This window comes from Dioscorea cayenensis, chromosome 12 (assembly GCF_009730915.1).
Source record: "Dioscorea cayenensis subsp. rotundata cultivar TDr96_F1 chromosome 12, TDr96_F1_v2_PseudoChromosome.rev07_lg8_w22 25.fasta, whole genome shotgun sequence".
NCBI classification, from domain to species: Eukaryota; Viridiplantae; Streptophyta; class Magnoliopsida; order Dioscoreales; family Dioscoreaceae; genus Dioscorea; species Dioscorea cayenensis.
Window position 1 is genome coordinate 17,406,921 of NC_052482.1, and position 19,790 is coordinate 17,426,710.

The following is a 19,790-nucleotide window of genomic DNA, read 5'->3' on the forward strand; positions in this document are numbered from 1 at the left end:
GTTTATATAAAACCAGACCGGACTACTGGCTGATTCCCGGTTCTACCGGTCCAACCAGCCAGTCCAGTCTTGTCTGGTCTAAGTTTCAAAACATTAGTTTTAATATTTAAGACCATAGTTTCATTAAAGCTCAATTAAGAAAATATATATATACCCTCCATAATTGGGGTTTTCATCTTTGTACATATTTTTTGTTTTCGTATTCATTTAGTAACCAGATAAAAAATATTCACCGAATTAATTCTAAATTTACTATAAATCCAAATATTGAGAAAAAATTAACTAAAGAAACATATATTATACAACCATCCCAGCAATAGAGTAGTTTAATATTTTATACCCAACTAAAATCTTAGGACTCAAATCCTATTTATTGCATATCCACTAATTTAAATATAAAAAAGTACCCATAAAAAAGAAAGTTGAGAATTTAAACTACATGTTTAACTAATACCTGTAGATTTGTAATGAACATTTCTCTTCATTTAAAAATCAAAATGATCAAAACTATACCTAAATTTAAAAATTAATATTACTTTTAATTTTGAGCCCAAAAATTAAAATTCAGTTCACTAAAATATGAAGAAAATATATTTTTAAGATTACATTTTGGCTTCTGTTTGGCTGAAAAATAAAAAAATATGACATAATTTTATTATGTAAGTGTAAGTGATTATTATAGATATTGTGACATATTTTATTCTAATAAAATGAGTGTTTGGTTAACAAAATAAAAAAAAAATTACGGAGACTAGGCGACTGACGGCCGGACTGCTGGTGGCCGATCACCGGAGGTCGGCCGGACCATCGGTGGACCATCGGCCGATGGGCGAACCACCGGTGGTCGATCGTTAGAGGCCAGCCAGTAGGCGACCAGATCACCGGTGGATCGATGGTTGGTCGCCGGATGTCGGCTGGACCACCGGTGGACAGCCGACGTGTCACTGGAGGCCGCCGGACTAGTGGTTGGTCACCGAAGGCCGGCCAGAAGGCCGGTGGCCAGTCGCCAGAGGTTGACCGAACCGTCGATAGACCAATGGCTGGTGGTTGGATCAAAAAGAAAAGAGACTTTTTGCAATGAGAAATTATTCCTCTTAGTGAAATATTTTTTTATGCCATAATACCTAAATTATGTTATAATTTTATACTTTAAAATAAGCACCCAAACAGCCAATATAGCATAATTCTCAAAAAAATGTTAAATTATGCCATATTGTACAGATTATGCCATAATTTCTGATTATCCAAACATGCTCTATTTTTTTAATTAATTATCGAAATGCACACAGTTTCGTAATTATTTACATAAATGCATATTTTAAAATATTATATTTTAGTTTTTTTAAAGTTACGGGCCCATGGGTTTTACTTTTTAAAAATCACAAACCCACTAGTTTTTTAATATTAAAATTTTATTTTTTTAAAAAAACCATATGTCTAAATAGTTTTTTTAATTAAAAAACAGCTTTCCATTCAACTCCTCATAATTTCATAATATTTTCTTATAACTTGTTTTATTTTCACTACAATATGAGTCCATTTATCAAGATTGAGTAGTTAGCAATTATAGTGAAAGTTTTTTTTCTTCCTCGATAAGGTTTCAATATTATGATTAGAATAGTACATATCACAAGCTTATTCTTTCATCAAGAGTCCATGCGACCCTTGGTCAGTATTCCTCTTAATCAAGGTAGCCTCCTTGGTTCAGCTTGACAAGAATATGAATTTTGCTAGCTTGAATGTAAAGGAAATAAAGAAACTAGAATGACATAAGTTTTAGAGAGAACTTCTCTTGATAATTTTTTTTATAACTATACTTATGTATTTTTACAAAGGGGCTTGGAGGGTTTATATAGGTCTCCACCTAACAAATGGACAGTCATTGATCAATTTGATCCAATGGCTCTCTCGAATCGGGGTAAGTGTCACCTGTCATAATTAATTCATCCCATAAACCTCCTATAATGTTCTCCACCTACCCCCAACAGTTGTAGGTTTGACTATTCTAATATTTAGAGATAATTTTAATTTTTACCTATTAAAATTTTGACCATAATAATTTTTATCTATTTAAATTTTGACCGAATATTATCCATAATTTTTATCTATTAGAATGAATGAAAGTAGAAATAAACGAGAAGAAGTGGGAATAAAACAAATTATTAAAAAAAAATTATGAAATCATAAGGCCTCGAATGTAAAACTGTTTTTAAATTTAAAAAACTACTAGGACCTGTGTTTTTTAAAAAGATAAATTTTAATATTAAAAAACTAGTGAGACCTGATTTTCAAAAAGAAATAAAACATTAATATTAAAAAAAACTAATGGACCTGTAATTGTTTAAAAATCTAAAATTTAATATTAAAAAATAAAAAATGCTTATTTCCATAAATAATTACATAAATATGTACTTCGGTAATTAATTTAAAAAAAACAATATTTAAAAAAAAAGCCTTACATTTTTAAAACCTGAAGGGCATGGACAACACAACTGAAATTGTTATAAAAATATTTATAATTATTTCATACATATTCAACATAACAAACAATCACTGATTTTTTTTTTATTAATGATAAAATTCAACACAAAACTAAGTGACAGATCCATGACAATTAATTAGTTGACAAACACATTGAGTAAACCTTGCCCCTTCTCATGTTTGTCGTCCTTCACATACATAAGTTCAATGTATTTTGCCAAAATAACTTACTCCAAATATTACAAATCAACCATCACTTTCTAATTTCTTCTTCATGCCTCACTGTCATCAACATTGTGAAATATATGTATGGAAAAATCTCATATTAAGTTGAACATATATAACTAAAGTCATTTGATTTAAGTGGTTCAAAACACTACCATGAGTCCCTCATATGGCGTACAAATTGATAAAAATTTGAATACTCGTTGGAGAAATTCACTTATAGGTAATGTTATATCCTTCTCTCACGTGTGCCCATGTGATGAGGGCGCGTTCAAGACAATAACTCACACGTAATAGGTATACTAAAAGATTCTAGTTACCTTTATTAAAAAAAATTGAACATATAAAGAAATACAAATCACACAGCACATATTGATCAACACCTTTATAAAAATAAAAATTCAATCTATATCCAAATAAGAGGTTATAAATCTTCAACACGGGAAATAAATCTTTAAAATGACTAAGCTCATACTCTCTCTGGCTCTTTTAATTTGTCCCATTTTAAAGATTTTCTTTGGTATTTTTTACTTGTTATTTTTGAAAAATTTATAAAATATTAAATATTGTTTTTTCTAAATTTACCATTTATTTTTATGTATATCTACAACTTCTAATAAATCATATTCAACCACACAATTTATTAAATCGTATTAAAAAATAATAAAAAGAATAATATAAATACTTATAAGTTTTAGATTACTAACAAACTTTAACGGATTTTCTTAAATCTTATTTTAAAAAATAATTTTAAAATTTTAATATATTTTTTTATAAATTTTAGATTATCAACTAACTTTAATCAACTTTTTTTAATTTATATAAATTAATTAAAATAAATAAATAAAAATAACCAGAGAAATAACTTGCATACACTTTCGGTAAAGGAGCAAAAAAAAAAACCACCTTTAATTCTCTTTTATGTGAAGGTCTACTTAAAAATATCAGCAAGTCCGTTCAAGCACAAGCGCTCAGACTTTCTCGCCGCTGGTTTTCTTCTTTATTAATAGAAGGACTAGTCCATTAATTTACTGTTTGAAGTTTCTATCAAAAAGATGGTTCGGAAGGTCAACCACCAATCTTGTTATAATCTATCTTCAGCCCAAAAATAAATAAATAAAAAATAATACAAATTGGTACGTTGACATGTACCTCGCATTATGAACCATATATATATATATATATATATATCAAACTCTTCCAATGATCATGACAAAACATAATATCTTTATTCAAGATGACCAATTCCAAGTATATATAATAAATAAAGCTTCACAGAGTGTCCTCTCGTCAACTTCATTCGGCTTTTTTTTTTAACATTATAAAAAAAATATTTATTAAATTACGTATGTTTGGGATTATTTACCAAAATACGCAGGTCGGTGGAAAACGGTAAAATTTTCCCCGTTTTCAGCTTTTTTTTAATTTTTTTTTATTTTAAAATATAGAAAACGGGAGAGTTTCTCCCGTTTTCATTTTTTTTAATTAAAAAATTATGAAAACGGGAGAAACTCTCCCGTTTTCAAAACTTTTTAAATTTTTTTTTTATTAAAATCCTGAAACAGATAAAGCTCTTTTGTCCTTGATTGCTGTTTTTTTTTTTTGGGGAAAAGCGGAAAAGCCAAACAAGAAAACAGAGAAACAAAAAATTAAAAAAATAAATTCCTCAAAACACAGAGGTCTTCACTCCTTGGCTTTTTCACCAATGCTTTTATTAAAAAGCAAAAACAAGAATACTGAGTAATAGCCTTTAGCAACGGATATAAATTTATCCGTTGAATTATTTTATTATTATTATTATTTTTATATAATTCCCACTTCCCACTTCATACTATCTCCCTCTCCATTCTCATTTTCTCCTATTTTAATCTTACTTCAAGTTCTAATTGTGCGGGTGTTTACTACTTACACGTGTACGGGATTTCTGTTGATAATTTTCGATAGCGTTTTTAAGATTACAGAGTGATCACATTTCATCCATTTTGTCGGAAAAGGTAATATTTTTGTATACTTAGATAACTTTGAAATTAATTATTTATTAATAATTATATTAAGACATTAGTTTAACATAATAATTTTTTATGTCATAATTATTAATCGTATTAATAATTATCTTATTAGCAGCCGAGGCATGTTTAATTAGATAACACACTATATTTTTAGGATAATTTTTTTATTAATAATTGTATTATGTCATAATTAATTATTGTATTAATAATTGTTAACCTCGAAGCATGTTTACTTAGATAACCTAGTATATTATTTGGTTATTTTTTATTAATAATTGTATTAAATCATTATTTATATTAATGATTGTATTATACCATAATTATTAATCGTATTAATAATTATCTTATTAGCACCCCAATCATGTTTAATTAGATAACCCACTATATTTTTAGGGTAATTTTTTTATTATTAATAATCGTATTATGTCATTAGGTTTTATGAATAATTTTATTATGTATTAATTAATTATTGTATTAATAATTATTATATTAACCGCTAAGAATGTTTATTTAGATAACCTAGTATATTATTTGGTTATTTTTTATTAATAATTGTATTAAGTCATTATTTTATATTAATAATTGTATTATATCATAATTCTTAATAGTATTAATAATTATCTTATTAGCCCCCCAATCATGTTTAATTAGATAACCCACTATATTTTTAAGGTAATTTTTTTATTATTAATAATCGTATTATGCATTAGGTTTTATGAATAAATTTATTATATCATAATTAATTATTGTATTAATAATTGTTATATTAACCTCGAAGAATGTTTATTTAGATAACTTAGTATATTATTCGGTTATTTTTTATCAATAAATGTATTAAGTCATTATTTTATTTAGATAACTTAGTAATAATTTTTTATCAATAATTATATTATGTCATAATTATTAATTATCTTATTAGCCCCCCAATCATGTTTAATTAGATAACCCACTACATTTTTAGGTAATTTTGTTTATTATAATAATTGTATTATATCTTTAGGTTTTATGAATAATTTTATTATGTCATAATTAATTATTGTATTAATAATTGTTATATTAACCTTGAAGCATGTTTATTTAGATAACCTAATATATTATTAGGCTTTTTTTATTAATAATTGTATTACGTCATTATTTTAGATAACCTAGTATATTATTAGGTTAATTTTTTATTGTATTAATAATTGTTATATTATGGCTGAAGCATGTTTATTTAGATAACCTAGTATATTATTAGCACGCCAATCTTTATGGTTTACTCTTCAATCATATTTAATTTTTCGATGGCATATGTTCGGATTTATGATTTTTTCGTGTCTTATATTTTTTTAAGTCAACCTATTTTATTTTTCCATTTAATATGAAATTGATTAATTTATAACTTTTTACAGCCTGATCGGGTTCTTAGGTGTAGACATGTGTCTATCGCAGAGCCTCCTCCACAAATCATAGGCCTTTTAAGAGAAGCCGAGTTCTATCATGCGGCTCAAATTCTTAATTTCTGAATTGATGCCGCTCTTGTGAGCGCATTAGTGGAGAGATGGCGGACTGAAACACACACATTCCACCTTACATGCGGTGAGACAACAATCACGTTGAAAGATGTGGCACTATTACTTGGCTTACCGATTAACGGCCACAAAGTCATCGGGCAGACTTCCGTCTTAGGAAGTGCTGTCTGTGCAGAGTTGCTCGGAGTGGTCCCACCGGCGGAGCAAAGGAAAGGTCAGAGTATAACTCTAATGTGGCTTAAGGAAACATTTGGCATGCTGTCATACGATGCAGGTCAACGACAGATAGAATGTTATGCACGTGCCTATATCCTAAGGCTTATCGGTTGTGTCCTCATGCCATATATGTCTCAGAACAGGGTTCATCTGAAGTGGTTACCACTTCTGAGGGATTTTACAGAAGCAGGAAGATATAGTTGGAGTTCAGCATGTCTAGCAACCCTGTACAGGTCTTTATGCCATGCATCCAACAAGGATATGAAAAATATCAGTGGATCTATGATATTACTTCAATCATGGGCATGGTACAGGATTTCAAGTATATCCCCTCAAACCCGTGCTATCGTATCCTTTCCTCTGGCTCGTAGGTGAGAGCAAATTAAATTGATGATTCATTTTACACTCAATTATAATACATTGAAATTATAATTCATTCTCATTTTTCAGGTGGGCGCACATTGAAGTGGATGATGATAACCGTAGCAACAAGCACAATGTGAAGATTTATAGGCAGCTACTAGATTGGTTGGAGATGCAACAAGTAATGTTGTTAAAAAAACTGATAATTCATACACATATTTTAGGTATTAATAATCATTGATTATTTGTTAAATAATTTTGAACAGTTTATATGGCGGCCTTATGATTCGAACGAGATAATCACACAAGTGCCACATGACATTTTCGCAGACAGACCTTTATGGATTGCATTTACATCATTGATTTGCTTCGAAGTTGTTGAGTGGCACCAAACAGATCGAGTGACAAGACAATTTGGCTTCGCCTAAGGTGTTCCTCTCGATCCGGTTTGCATTGGACCGACCCATGATCATGATCTTCGTGGCAGAATTGACACAGATTTGGCATTGATGCACGGAAGATGGATCGGATACTAACTGGTGCAGGTTTGACTTTTATACTTTATCCTAATCACTGAGCGGTGTAGGTTTGACTGTCGTACTTTGTGCTGACTGGTACAAGTTTGACTGTCCTACTTTGTCCCAATCACTGAGTGGTGCAGGTTTGACCGGCGTACTTTGTGCTGACTGGTGCAGGTTTGATTGTCCTGCTTTGTCGCAATCACTGAGTGGTGTAGGTTTGACCGGCGCACTTTGTGCTAACTGGTGCAGGTTTGACTGTCCTACTTTGTGCTAATCACCAAGTGGTGCAGGTTTGACCGGCGTACTTTGTGCTAATCAGCGACCCGGTGCGGCTTTTAACCCGATCTACTTTATACTAATTACTGACTAGTGGAGGTTTGAGTGACCTACTTTGTACTAATTACTGACCGATACAGGTTTGACTGACCTACTTTGTGCTAAGTATTGACCGGTGCAGGTTTCACCGTCTTACTTTGTGTTAATTACTGACCGGTGCAGGTCTGACCGACATACTTTGTACTAATTCATCGACGGTGCAAGTTTGGCTGTCCTACTTTGTGCTAATACTGATCGGTGTAGGTTTGACCAACTTACTTTGAACTAATTACTGACCGGTGCAAGTTTGACCGACGTACTTTGTGCTAATCACTGACAGGTGCAGATTTGACCGTCCTACTTTGTCCTAATTAATTACCTATACAAGTTTGACCAACCTACTTTATACCAATTACTGACCGGTGCAGGTTTAACTGACCTACTTTGTGCTAAGTACTGACCGGTGCTTAGTACTGACCGTTGCACTTTTCATTGTCCTACTTTGTGGTAATTATTAACCACTGCAGGTTTGACAGTCCTACTTTGTGCTAATTACTAACGGTGTAGGTTTGACCGTCCTACTTTATACTAACTACTTACCGTTGTAGATTTAAATATCCTATTTTGTATTAATTAATTACCGGTGCAACTTTGACCATTTTATTTCTAATATTTTTCGAGATTCATATTTTTTTTTAATAAAAGGTTAATATATATATACATATACATATATATATATATATATATATACCAACCTTTATTTTCTAATTAAAAAATTAATTATATAAAAAAAATTCTTTTAAGACCTAACAGCAAGCAACTACATTAGTTTTTTTTTAAAAAAAAAAAAGAAAATGGGAGAGTAACTCCCGTTTTCCTTTTTCTTTTATTAAAAAAATTAAAAAAAATGAAAACGGGAGAAACTCTCCCGTTTTCTATATTTTAAAATAAAAAAAATAAAAAAAAAGCTGAAAATGAGGAAATTTTTACTGTTTTCTACTAACCTGTGTATTTTGGTAAATAATCCCAAACATGCGTAATTTAGTAAATTTTTTTTTTAATATTTTTAAAAAAAAAGCCACTTCATTCTCATCAAAATTATCAATTTTTCTACATTTTAAAAGTAAAACCAATTCATTTTCCCCCACACTTTTGCTCCTCCGGATTTGAGAAGACAAGAATATATAAACCAGTAAAAGTATATTAAAAAAAATAAATAAACAACTTGGGTCAAAGCATTAACTCGGTTTAAAAATACATAGACCCAACACTAAGTGGGGAAAAAAATCAAAAGATATAAAAAAAAAAATGTAATAAAAAAAAATCCATCAAATCACTGTCAACCGGGGATTAATCACAACAAGCCGGCCAAACTTTGTCATTATAATTCCAACAGATGTAATAAAAAAATGGCCGGCTAACTTCTTGTTCTTTGTCCTTTGCACCATTGATATAGCTCTCAATTAATTTCTTGGATCCTCTTGGACGGCAAGCTCTGATCCATGCATATAAATAAGAGAAGAAATCTATACCTTGGTTAACCAAAGAAGCAAAGATGGAAAATAAGTCAAATAATGAAAATGAAAATGAAAATGAAAATGGAAATACAAACATTAGTTCTTCATCATCATCATCATCATCATCATCATTTAAGGCTGTGTTCATGCATGCAGATGGAGTGGATAAGTTTCTAATGGCAATTGGCACCATTGGTGCAATAGGTGATGGTATGTCCACACCCATCACTCTTCTTGTCACTAGCTTGATCATGAATGAGTTAGGGGCTGCCTCCTCATCTTCACCTTCATTCTTCATTGAAAAGATTAACAAGGTGAAATCACATTTATAGGATTTATAGTCTTGTTTCTCTCCATTAGTTTTCCAATATTTCTTCCAAGTTTTTTTTTTCTTTAGTGTATGTTTGCATTTCCATGAACCTCAAAAAGAAGTGCACTTTGATCCATGAACCTCAGTTGGCTTTCTGTTTAACTAACGTACAGAGAGAGCAATTTTGAACAATTAGTATAATTTTTTTATAAATTTAAAATTATCAACTAATTTTAACAGGCTTTTTTTATTGCCATTACTGAGTTTGATTTGAATGTGTTGCAGAATGCGGTGGCTTTGCTCTACATATCTTGTGGATTGTTTGTATCTGCTTTCTTGGGTACAAACTAAATCAAGCTGTGTTAATGTTGTTGAATAATTATTTCCCTTCACACACATGATATATACGCCTATTGACAATGGCATGCAGAGGGATATTGTTGGGCGAGAACTGGCCAAAGACAAGCATCAAGAATGCGAAATCGATATCTCAAAGCGATACTAAGACAAGATATAGCATACTTTGATCTTAAAATTGCATCCACAACAGAGGTAATCACTAGTATCTCTAGTGATAGCCTTGTCATCCAAGATGTTATTAGCGAAAAGGTTCACTTGATTCTCTCCTACATACTCTGATTATCTTATTCTATGATCAATAACTTTAACTATACATGTATAAACATAAATTAATTTTTGTAGATACCGAACTTCTTGATGAACTTCACCGTATTTATCGGAGGATACACCCTAGGATTCTTCATGTTGTGGAGACTAGCTTTGATTGCATTACCAACTGTGTTACTCCTGATCATACCAGGAATCATGTATGGGAGGATATTGATAGGAATAGCATCAAAGATTAGAGAGGAGTACAACAAGGCAGGCCACATTGCAGAGCAAGCTATCTCTAGCATTAGAACAGTGCACTCTTTTGTCAGGGAAAAGAAGACGGTGGCCGAGTTCTCTGCCGCACTTGAGGGTTCTATTAAGCTTGGTCTCCGGCAAGGCCTGATCAAAGGCATTGCCGTCGGTAGTAACGGTATCATCTATTCGATTTGGGCCTTCTTGTTGTGGTACTCTAGCAAACTAGTTATCAACCATGATGCGCGTGGTGGAACTATCTTCGGTGTAGGAACTATTACCATCGCCGGCGGCATGTGAGTTTATTACTAAAAGATTTAAATGTGATTTTGATCTCTATATTATTGTTTTATATTTATTTGGATTCATGAATTTGATGAATGAACTCAATGAAAAATGCACATATAATTCAAGGGAAAAAAAATGAATCCATGTAGTTTTTTTCCTTAATTTTCTGTCTCAAAGTTCAAAGATATACAACGACCGTCTAATATTTCTCATATGTTTTATACTGAAATTAGAGCATTCGGAACATCACTTTCGAACTTGAAGTACTTAGCAGAGGCAAGTGCGGCGGCCGGAAGGATATCAGAGGTAGTGAACAGAGTACCGAAGATCGACTCAGAGAACGATGAGGGCGAGATACTACAACGTATAACCGGAGAAGTGGAATTCAAAGACATTAAGTTTGCTTACCCTTCAAGGCCCGAAACCATAGTCCTAAATGAGTTCAATCTAAAGGTCCCTGCAGGGAAGACATTGGCATTGGTTGGATCAAGTGGCTCAGGAAAATCAACAGTGATTTCATTGTTACAAAGGTTTTATGATCCTATAAATGGTTCAATCTTGTTGGATGGAGTGGATATCCAAAGGCTAAAACTCAAGTGGTTGAGATCTCAAATGGGACTTGTCAACCAAGAGCCAGCACTCTTTGCTACTTCCATTAAGGAGAACATATTGTTTGGTAAAGAAGATGCTTCAATGGACGATGTGATGGTTGCTTGCAAGACTGCTAATGTGCATGACTTTATCTCTCAGTTGCCACTTGGCTATGATACACAGGTTAGTAAAATAAAGTCCTTGTTTTTGCTGCTTTCTTCTTTGCCTGGATTTGCTGCATATGAACAACATATAGAGTGAGCAAAAAAACAGAGGAGCTTGCATAACATGTATGTCTTTATATAATGAAATTTATTAATGTAGGTAGGGGAAAGAGGAATTCAGTTATCAGGAGGCCAAAAACAAAGAATAGCAATAGCAAGAGCAGTGCTAAGATCGCCGAAAATTCTTCTACTTGATGAGGCGACAAGTGCACTAGACACCGAATCAGAAAGAATAGTTCAAGAGGCGATTGATATCGCTTCGATTGGGAGGACCACCATCATCATCGCTCATCGCCTTTCTACTATTCTAAATTCTGATATAATTACCGTGGTTCAAGCCGGGCATGTTGTGGAGTCTGGGTCTCACAATGAACTTATGCGCGACGAGAACGGAGTTTACTCACCCTTAGTGAAACTACAACAAACACCGATACAAGTAAGAAGAGAAGAAGAACAATGCACATCTAATATTGTGTTAGAATCATCATCTTCAAGGAAAGTTAGTCGAAATGGTAGCATCAAAATGTTGCTTTCAGTAGTAAGCAGGGGAAATTCAGTGAGGTCTATCGAAGACAACGAAGAAGAGAATAAACAAGAATTCATTGATTCTTCAGTTCCTTCTTTTTGGAGGTTGTTATGCTTAAATGCACCGGAATGGAAGAATGGAGTTATTGGTTGTTTGAATGCGGCTTTCTTCGGAGCCATACAACCATTGTATGGATACTCATTAGGAAGCATATTAGCAGTGTTTTTCCTCAAAGATCATGAGGAGATCAAGACTAAGACAAGGTTTTATTGTATTACATTTGCCTTTTTGTCGCTCCTATCACTCTTGATCAATATTGGGCAACACTACAACTTTGGAGCTATGGGAGAACATGTTACCAAGAGAGTGAGAGAATTAATGTTGCAAAAGATGCTTACTTTTGAAGTTGGTTGGTTTGAAGAAGAAGAGAACTCTACTGGTGCTCTATGTTCTCGTCTTGCAAAAGATGCTACAATGGTTAGTTTCTTATTATTTTTTAGTTTATAGACTAAAATGGAGATATGATTTATTTTAGAGATTTACTTTATAAATTAACTTACTATGATTGCAGGTGAGATCTTTGGTGGGTGATCGCATGGCTCTTATAATCCAAACCTTTTCTTCTATCATCATTGCGTTTGTTTTGGCATTGATTACTTCATGGAGATTAGCCATTGTCCTGATTTCCATCCAACCGCTGATCACTCTTTCATTCTATGCCCGGCCAGTTTTCTTAAGAAAGATGTTGAATAAAACAATTCAATCTCAGTCTGAGAGTAGCAAACTTGCAGTTGAGGCTGTTTCCAACATTCGAACAATCACTGTTTTCTCTTCTCAAGATCGATTCCTCGAGTTATTCCAACATTCCCAAAAAATCTATCAAAATGAAGACATTAAACAATCTTGGTTTGCAGGTATTGGCCTTGGTTTATCCCTGTGTCTCATGAGACTCACTTGGGCTCTCACCTTTTGGTACAGCGCAAAACTTTTATCTCGCAACCAAATCACTGCTAAGACATTATTCCAAACATTTCTAATTCTTGTAAGCACTAGTCGTATTATCGCCGAGATAGGCAGTATGGCTACAGACATCACCAGAGGAACTAGTTCCATTGCATATATATTCAAAATATTAGATCGGCGCACAAAAATTGAGCCAGAGGACAGTGAAGGTTATTGCCCGGAAAAGGCCATCGGAAATGTGGACATTCAAAATGTGGACTTCGCATATCCAACTCGACCAAATCAACTTGTTTTTAAAAACTTCTCCTTAAGCATTGAAGCCGGAAAATCTACTGCTATTGTTGGACCAAGTGGTTGTGGGAAGTCAACTATTGTTTGTCTAATAGAAAGGTTTTATGATCCACTCTTAGGGAAGGTGAAAATTGATGGAAGAGACATTAAATCATACAACCTTTCTTCTTTAAGAAAGCATATTGCTTTAGTGAGCCAAGAGCCAATGCTATTTTCAGGTACAGTAAGGGAAAACATTACATATGGAACAGAAGTGACTACAGAAGGAGAGATAGAGAATTCTGCAAAATTAGCCAATGCTCATGAGTTTATAAGTAGTCTTACAGATGGATATGAGACATTATGTGGAGATAGAGGTTTACAACTCTCTGGTGGGCAAAAGCAGAGGATTGCAATAGCAAGGGCAATATTAAAAAATCCAGCAATACTTTTATTGGATGAAGCTACTAGTGCACTAGATAGTTGGTCAGAAAAAATTGTCCAAGAAACACTAGAGAGAGTGATGATTGGAAGGACTTGTGTTGTCGTAGCTCACAGATTAAGCACAGTACAAAATTGTGATCTTATTGTTGTGCTTGAAAAAGGAAAAATATTAGAAAAGGGAACTCATGATTCTCTTCTGGCTATTGGACCCTCTGGAGCTTACTTTGCTTTGGTGAACCTTCAACAAGGACCATTGTCACCGGAAGTTTAATTTTATTACTCTAATAATCATGTTTGATGATGAATTTGACAATAAATTACTCGATACTTTTGTGAGTTTGATATGTTTTTTTTAAAAGATTAACATTAAAACTTATTGTAAATAATTTAGGTTTTAAATTACCTTCATTTCTATCATGATTTGAACTTTGAACATGTAAACCAAAGGATATACAGGGCATAGGTGACTTTATATTTTTTTTTTAAAATTTTTTTTTACCCAGATAAAAAATTGATTTTTTTAAATAATTTAATTAAAAAGATTTTATAACCATGTGAATATATTATTCATGTGCAAAATTTTTTTCCACATAAAAATCTATTTTATCCACACAAAACTTGGGCCTCTAATTCCTAAGAGGCTCATGTTATGAATTTCCCTTCTTAATGATGTAAGATAAGATTTAATATGAATTTCAGTAAATTTTTTGGGAGGTACCCAAACTTTGACCTTGTATCTTTTCGGTATCCCAACTTTGATTTAGATCAAAACGGTTACCAAGCTATGATTCTCTTTCACCGGCAGGCCACCCAAACAATTCCGGCCCAAATGTGCTGATGTGGAGGCCGGTTTTTACACACTCAGCCTTTGAAATCCAAGTGTCTGCCATGTCAATCTACCACATTAGACCACATCACCCAAATTGCCAGTTCAGCACAAATTAAATCTAAATGCTTTTCTCTATTTCTCTTCCTCTTCGTCATTGTCACAGAGATAGGGTGAGAAGAGTGGCGGAGATGGTGGACAACCACGACAAGGGAAAAGAGCGGCAGCTAGCGTTGTCCATGTTATGTAGGGTGAGCAAGGTTGCGATCTCCTTCCCGATGAGCAAGAGTGGTCCGCAACAAGATGGATTTGTCCTTAAAAGTCGCCGACGAGGGATTGTTTGGCAGGAGGAGACAAAGGGATTAGTTGGTGGATTTGTTATTTGTTCATTATGTTGTTTTGGTGCCTTGAGGGATTATATTTTTGTATTTATTTTTGTGTAATTTTGATGATGGGTTTTGAGGGGATGTGCATCAAGGATTATTTGTTCGATTGTTGATGTTGTAGATGTGGTTGTTGTCTTGCGAGTTTTTCTTTTTTTCGGCTATATTATCTTGATGTTTAGAGTTTGTGAAACATCTGCAGTTCTACTTTGATTAAATTGAAACACTCAAATTGGAGTTTCACAAAGTATTGAATTTAAATCAATACATCTATTGAATATTTTCTGGTAAAGCAATGAGTAAAATTTTGTGAAAGATGCTCCACATATATATTTAATGGAGTGAAACTGCAAAAGCAATGAGACACTTAGTGAAACTGCAAACTCAGTGGAAAAAAGATGGTTCATAAAACATGTGTAAAAATTGCAAAAAGGAAGTTTATATAATCTGCAGAGAGTGTATTACTAAGATAAACAAGTGAAACTTCCTTTTTGCAAAGTAGAATTGCAAAAAGGAAGTTTATATAATCTGCAGAGAGTGTATTACTAAGATAAACAAGTGAAACTTCCTTTTTGCAAAGTAGAATTGCAAAAAGGAAGTTTATATAATCTGCAGTTTATATAATCTGTAGATGTGGTTGTTGTCTTGCAGAGTTTTTTTCTTTTTTGGCTATATTATCTTGATGTTTAGAGTTTGTGAAACATCTGCAGTTCTACTTTGATTAAATTGAAACACTCAAATTGGAGTTTCACAAAGTATTGAATTTAAATCAATACATCTATTGAATGTTTTCTGGTAAAGCAATGAGTAAAATTTTGTGAAAGATGCTCCACATATATATTTAATGGAGTGAAACTGCAAAAGCAATGAGACACTTAGTGAAACTGCAAACTCAGTGGAAAAAAGATGGTTCATAAAACCTGTGTAAAAATTGCAAAAAGGAAGTTTATATACCCAACTTTGTTGAAATTGATACTACAATCACTACTTCACTAGAATTTCTGTAAGTTAATACACTGATGGTCAATGCGTTACAAAAATAGGCACTGGATGTTAGTGCTTTACAAAAAGACAGTGTCGTGTATACATAGGCATTGCATGACAATGCTTTACAAAAAATGATGACACTGAAATTTCGTCTTGAAGTTATACTTCAGGAAACAAAAAAAAATAAAAATAAAAGGAGTCGCAAGCTTCTATGTTACTCAAAGGCCTTTCTTGTAAACATCTGATGCACCAGCAAGGGTTGCAGCTCCTGGTGGCACCCAAACTTTCCTCTTTTTGTCAGCATTGCCTGGTCTTTTGCCATCCCTGTATTTCACTTGAGACTTCCCCACAGGAACATTGCCTGGTCCAGTGGATGATGATTTCGCAGGATTTGTAATAGCACTGAAAGTCTAAAATACAAGTAAATTCAGTCATTTTGTTTTGCTTATCTAACATAATTGAAGACCTTTGACTACACAAGTGAATTCAATATGTGTTATGATTATCCAACAGAATTTTGTTAAAGGGAATGATGCAATCACTAAAAATTTATTAGTATCAATCCTCACCTGCTGAGATGACATCCTTAAGTCATTTGACTGAGAGAAATTCATATCACTTTGTTCAGGAATGGTCTGTATATTTTGGTAAGGAAAGAAGTTAGAATAAGTTATTGACATGAACAGCCTAAACTAAAAATCAGAATGTGTGAAGTAAATACCTGTTCCACCTGATGGTGTGATGGTTGTTTGTTTGCTGCAGTCCCCTCAACAAGTGGGTAGAGTGCTGGGCTACCTTTGTTTCCCTAGTAGGCATGAGCATATAATTAAATTAAATTCACCATGAACTATTACCAGACATATATAGCTAACACCAAAAACCAAATGTGCATACCTTCTGCATTCCATGGAATCTTTTGTTATGCCCCACTGCACCACATATGCCACATCTCATCTTCACCCCTTTTTTGCTTACCTTTCCATTGTTGAACCCACTAGTTTCACCCAGATCTTTCCTCCTCGTCCTGGTTTTCCTGCCCTTCCTATTGTTTACTGCCTGTGGTGGGATGATTGGACCTTGGTCACTCTTAGGCCATGAATCTCTATCGTGGGTGGGACTCAAGATGTGACTATATGTTTCCATGAAAGTGCTTACTAAATAACATGAGTCAAGGTAATTTTCGGGCTTTTCCTTATTATAGTACATGGCTGACACTGAATGGCTACAAGGGATACCACTAAGCTGCCATTTCCTACAGGAGCATGTGCATTCAGTCTTATTCACAACAAATTGTCCATCTGGGCCTACCACTTGGTATTTATCTCCACCTGACCATGTAGTGCTGTAGAACCAGCTTAATTCTTTGGATTTCTCAAGTTTCTTTACAATTCTGGGGCGGTGTAGGGTTGTCACTTTTTGCATTGCATCTCTCATTTTCTGAATTCTCTTCATCAATTGTGTCCTCATTGTCTCATTCATTGTTATAATTCCCTTGGTCCTAGCTTCTAAGATGCAACTATTAAAAAAACTTCACACAAGTTGTTCAACAGAATATCACATTTGAACCTACTCTGGAATTGTGATCTACTCCAATGCTTTGCTTCAATTTTTTCCATGTACTCAAATGCTCCCAAATTCATTTGTTTTAGACCCTCTAGTGCTCTGTTAAATGCAGAGGTGTAAGTTGCCCTAGCACATGACCAAAGCTGGTCCTTAAGTGCTTTGCCTCTAAATGTCTTCTTGAAGTTGGTGTGGATGTGCCTAACACAATATCTATGCTCACACATAGGAAATAATTCAGCTATTGCAGGTATCAACCCCTATTGTTTGGCCAAGATAAGTGATGTAAGGTCATTCAATCACCCACATACAGGACAACAATGGGAAAAAATAAAAATAAAAAATCAAAAGATGCAAACCAAAACCAGGACAAAGCATATATATATCTTAAAACAAAACCAGGACAAAGCATATATATCTTAAACCAAAACCAGGACAAAGCATCCAATTCTCCATATATATAGTTTAAAATCATTAAATTGCAAGTTGACATATAAAAAAGAATTTACCTTTTGCCTATCAGTCATGAAGGCCCATTGGTGGCTGTTATTGATCATGAGGTCTTGAGCAAGAATTTGTAGAAACCATGTCCAATTTTCCTTGTTCTCCTTACTGACAACAGCCCATGCAATGGGGTAGATGCAGTCATTTGCATCTATCCCAACTGCAGACAATAGCTGCCCCCCATACAAACCTTTTAGGAAGCATCCATCCAATGACACCAATTTCCTGCAACCTGATAAGAAACCTGCTCTCAAAAGAGCTAGGCAGACATACATACTTTCAAAGACCTCTTCATTGTATTTAATTATTACTGTTGATCCTGGGTGTGTCCTCACTAATTCCAGCCTGTAGTCATACAACCTGGCCATTTGTGATTCCTCATCACCATCTATGATCCTTACATCATTTTAGAAAACATGGTAGAAGTTTAGATTTAGTTCATCCAGCTTGTATGCAGAAATATAAAAAAAAAATTACTACAATTTCGATTTAGAGCACCTTTGAGCAATACACTTGGCTCTGTAGGCTTTCAATCGGCTGATGTCTACTTCTTGATTAGTTTTCACAGCCTGCACAATGCCAGCAACTCTCCAACTGGGGTCTGCCCTAAATTGTTCAAGGTAATTCTTTGCTATCCACTCTGCACTAACATGTCTGTTATGATGATCTCTAGCACATTCATGCTCTAGCACTCCAGACTTTATTTGCACTCGTGCTTTTGGTCTCGTCACCATTGGTGAGGCCCATAAGTAGAAAGGACACCCTTTCTTGCAAAAAAAGCTTTGCATTTCTTCTTGGTGTTAGGCCCTGAAATTCATCACATACCTATTCTTAATCCCATAGGTTTTCACAGCCTCTTTAAACTGTTTAAAATCTCTGAATTTCATTCCAATTTTGAAGTGTGGGTTCTTCATGTCAACTTCTCCATTAAATTCAGAATACCTAGGTCTGGGTGGGAGTTGTCCCTCTTCATCTGTGGAAGAACAGGATTGTAACTCCTCTGAACCAACATAGTCAGATTCTGTATCATCATCATTTCCATCATGTGTAGCTTTACCATCTAAATCACCATCTGCATTACATTTACCAGGATTGACTTTGACTTCATCCTCTGATTCCTCACTAAAACTATAGTCTGAATCTTGGAAATCACCATCCTCATCAACCTTTCTCCCCATTCCAGTACCCATGACTACAATTTCTTCCAAGTCTGCATCATCTACAGCCTCCTCTTCTTCCTCTGCTCCATATTGTAATAGTGCAGGGCCCAATATTTTCACCTACTCCCACATCTTCATCATTGCAAACATCCACACCACTACCATGATCCGATGGCCCTCATCGGGAAGATTAATGCAAACATACACCTCTTTACTACACCCAACAGACATTGACATTGTTAGGGCATCTAAATCAGTTTTGATCTCCTTATACCCTTTCTCACCACTTCTTGTATCTAACCACCAAAATGTAGACCCTTCAATGTCTAAGCAAAATTCCTTGGCCATACTTATTAACTCTAGTTTGGAAATTTGGTCAGAACAACAATAGTCTATGTATCCAGCGATGCCCTCTATTTCATCCAACTTGTAATGCAACCTTATACTGAATAACTCAGCATCTGGCACTATTAACAAATCACATACAGATTAACTTGTATAATTACTTCAATCAATTAATTAAAACAGATAGCAATAATTACAGTCACATGGCAAACCCAAATCAAAAGTCTTACTAGTGCCTGCCTAGACATGTATAATTAAAATCACATACTAGTGCCTGCCTCATAGACAAAACAAAGCAATGGGCAAGAACATCCACACTAACTTGCCCATCCATAAGAATAAAAAATAGCAGACTAACATTGGTGGCAGGACATATATATTTAACAA

The 19,790-nt window shown here is 33.8% G+C and overlaps 3 protein-coding genes across 3 annotated transcripts; 2 read left to right on the top strand and 1 right to left on the bottom strand.

Annotated features, from left to right (window-relative positions):
* The first annotated feature begins 892 nt into the window (after positions 1–892).
* Positions 893–7,233, top strand: LOC120273229 (protein MAIN-LIKE 1-like). The gene is made up of 5 exons (XM_039279860.1): positions 893–1,046; positions 6,249–6,675; positions 6,757–6,813; positions 6,893–6,986; positions 7,072–7,233. The coding sequence occupies exons 1-5, from the start codon at positions 893–895 to the stop codon at positions 7,231–7,233; spliced, it is 894 nt and encodes a 297-aa protein (XP_039135794.1).
* A 1,963-nt stretch (positions 7,234–9,196) lies between these two features.
* LOC120273230 (putative multidrug resistance protein) lies at positions 9,197–13,909 on the top strand. Its single transcript, XM_039279861.1, has 7 exons — positions 9,197–9,472; positions 9,754–9,808; positions 9,899–10,077; positions 10,171–10,628; positions 10,854–11,394; positions 11,536–12,438; positions 12,533–13,909. The coding sequence occupies exons 1-7, from the start codon at positions 9,197–9,199 to the stop codon at positions 13,907–13,909; spliced, it is 3,789 nt and encodes a 1,262-aa protein (XP_039135795.1).
* A 2,143-nt stretch (positions 13,910–16,052) lies between these two features.
* LOC120273231 lies at positions 16,053–18,632 on the bottom strand. Its single transcript, XM_039279862.1, has 8 exons — positions 18,397–18,632; positions 17,904–18,294; positions 17,455–17,654; positions 17,168–17,350; positions 16,729–17,086; positions 16,556–16,639; positions 16,404–16,469; positions 16,053–16,244 (listed from the first exon to the last, which is right to left on the bottom strand). The coding sequence occupies exons 1-8, from the start codon at positions 18,630–18,632 to the stop codon at positions 16,053–16,055; spliced, it is 1,710 nt and encodes a 569-aa protein (XP_039135796.1).
* Positions 18,633–19,790: the final 1,158 nt, after the last annotated feature.

What these genes read in the sequence shown, in the direction of transcription:
- LOC120273229 (XM_039279860.1), top strand. Translation starts at nt 893, where the DNA reads ATGGTTGGTCGCCGGATGTCGGCTGGACCACCGGTGGACAGCCGACGT. An exon ending in TCCTTTCCTCTGGCTCGTAG is followed by an intron (nt 6,814 to 6,892) that starts GTGAGAGCAAAT and finishes CTCATTTTTCAG; the next exon opens with GTGGGCGCACATTGAAGTGG. An exon ending in ATTGGTTGGAGATGCAACAA is followed by an intron (nt 6,987 to 7,071) that starts GTAATGTTGTTA and finishes AATTTTGAACAG; the next exon opens with TTTATATGGCGGCCTTATGA.
- LOC120273230 (XM_039279861.1), top strand. Translation starts at nt 9,197, where the DNA reads ATGGAAAATAAGTCAAATAATGAAAATGAAAATGAAAATGAAAATGGA. An exon ending in AAGATGTTATTAGCGAAAAG is followed by an intron (nt 10,078 to 10,170) that starts GTTCACTTGATT and finishes TAATTTTTGTAG; the next exon opens with ATACCGAACTTCTTGATGAA. An exon ending in ATTACCATCGCCGGCGGCAT is followed by an intron (nt 10,629 to 10,853) that starts GTGAGTTTATTA and finishes TACTGAAATTAG; the next exon opens with AGCATTCGGAACATCACTTT.
- LOC120273231 (XM_039279862.1), bottom strand. Translation starts at nt 18,632, where the DNA reads ATGGTGACGAGACCAAAAGCACGAGTGCAAATAAAGTCTGGAGTGCTA. An exon ending in GCCAAGTGTATTGCTCAAAG is followed by an intron (nt 18,295 to 18,396) that starts GTGCTCTAAATC and finishes AAATGATGTAAG; the next exon opens with GATCATAGATGGTGATGAGG. An exon ending in TCATGACTGATAGGCAAAAG is followed by an intron (nt 17,655 to 17,903) that starts GTAAATTCTTTT and finishes GCCAAACAATAG; the next exon opens with GGGTTGATACCTGCAATAGC.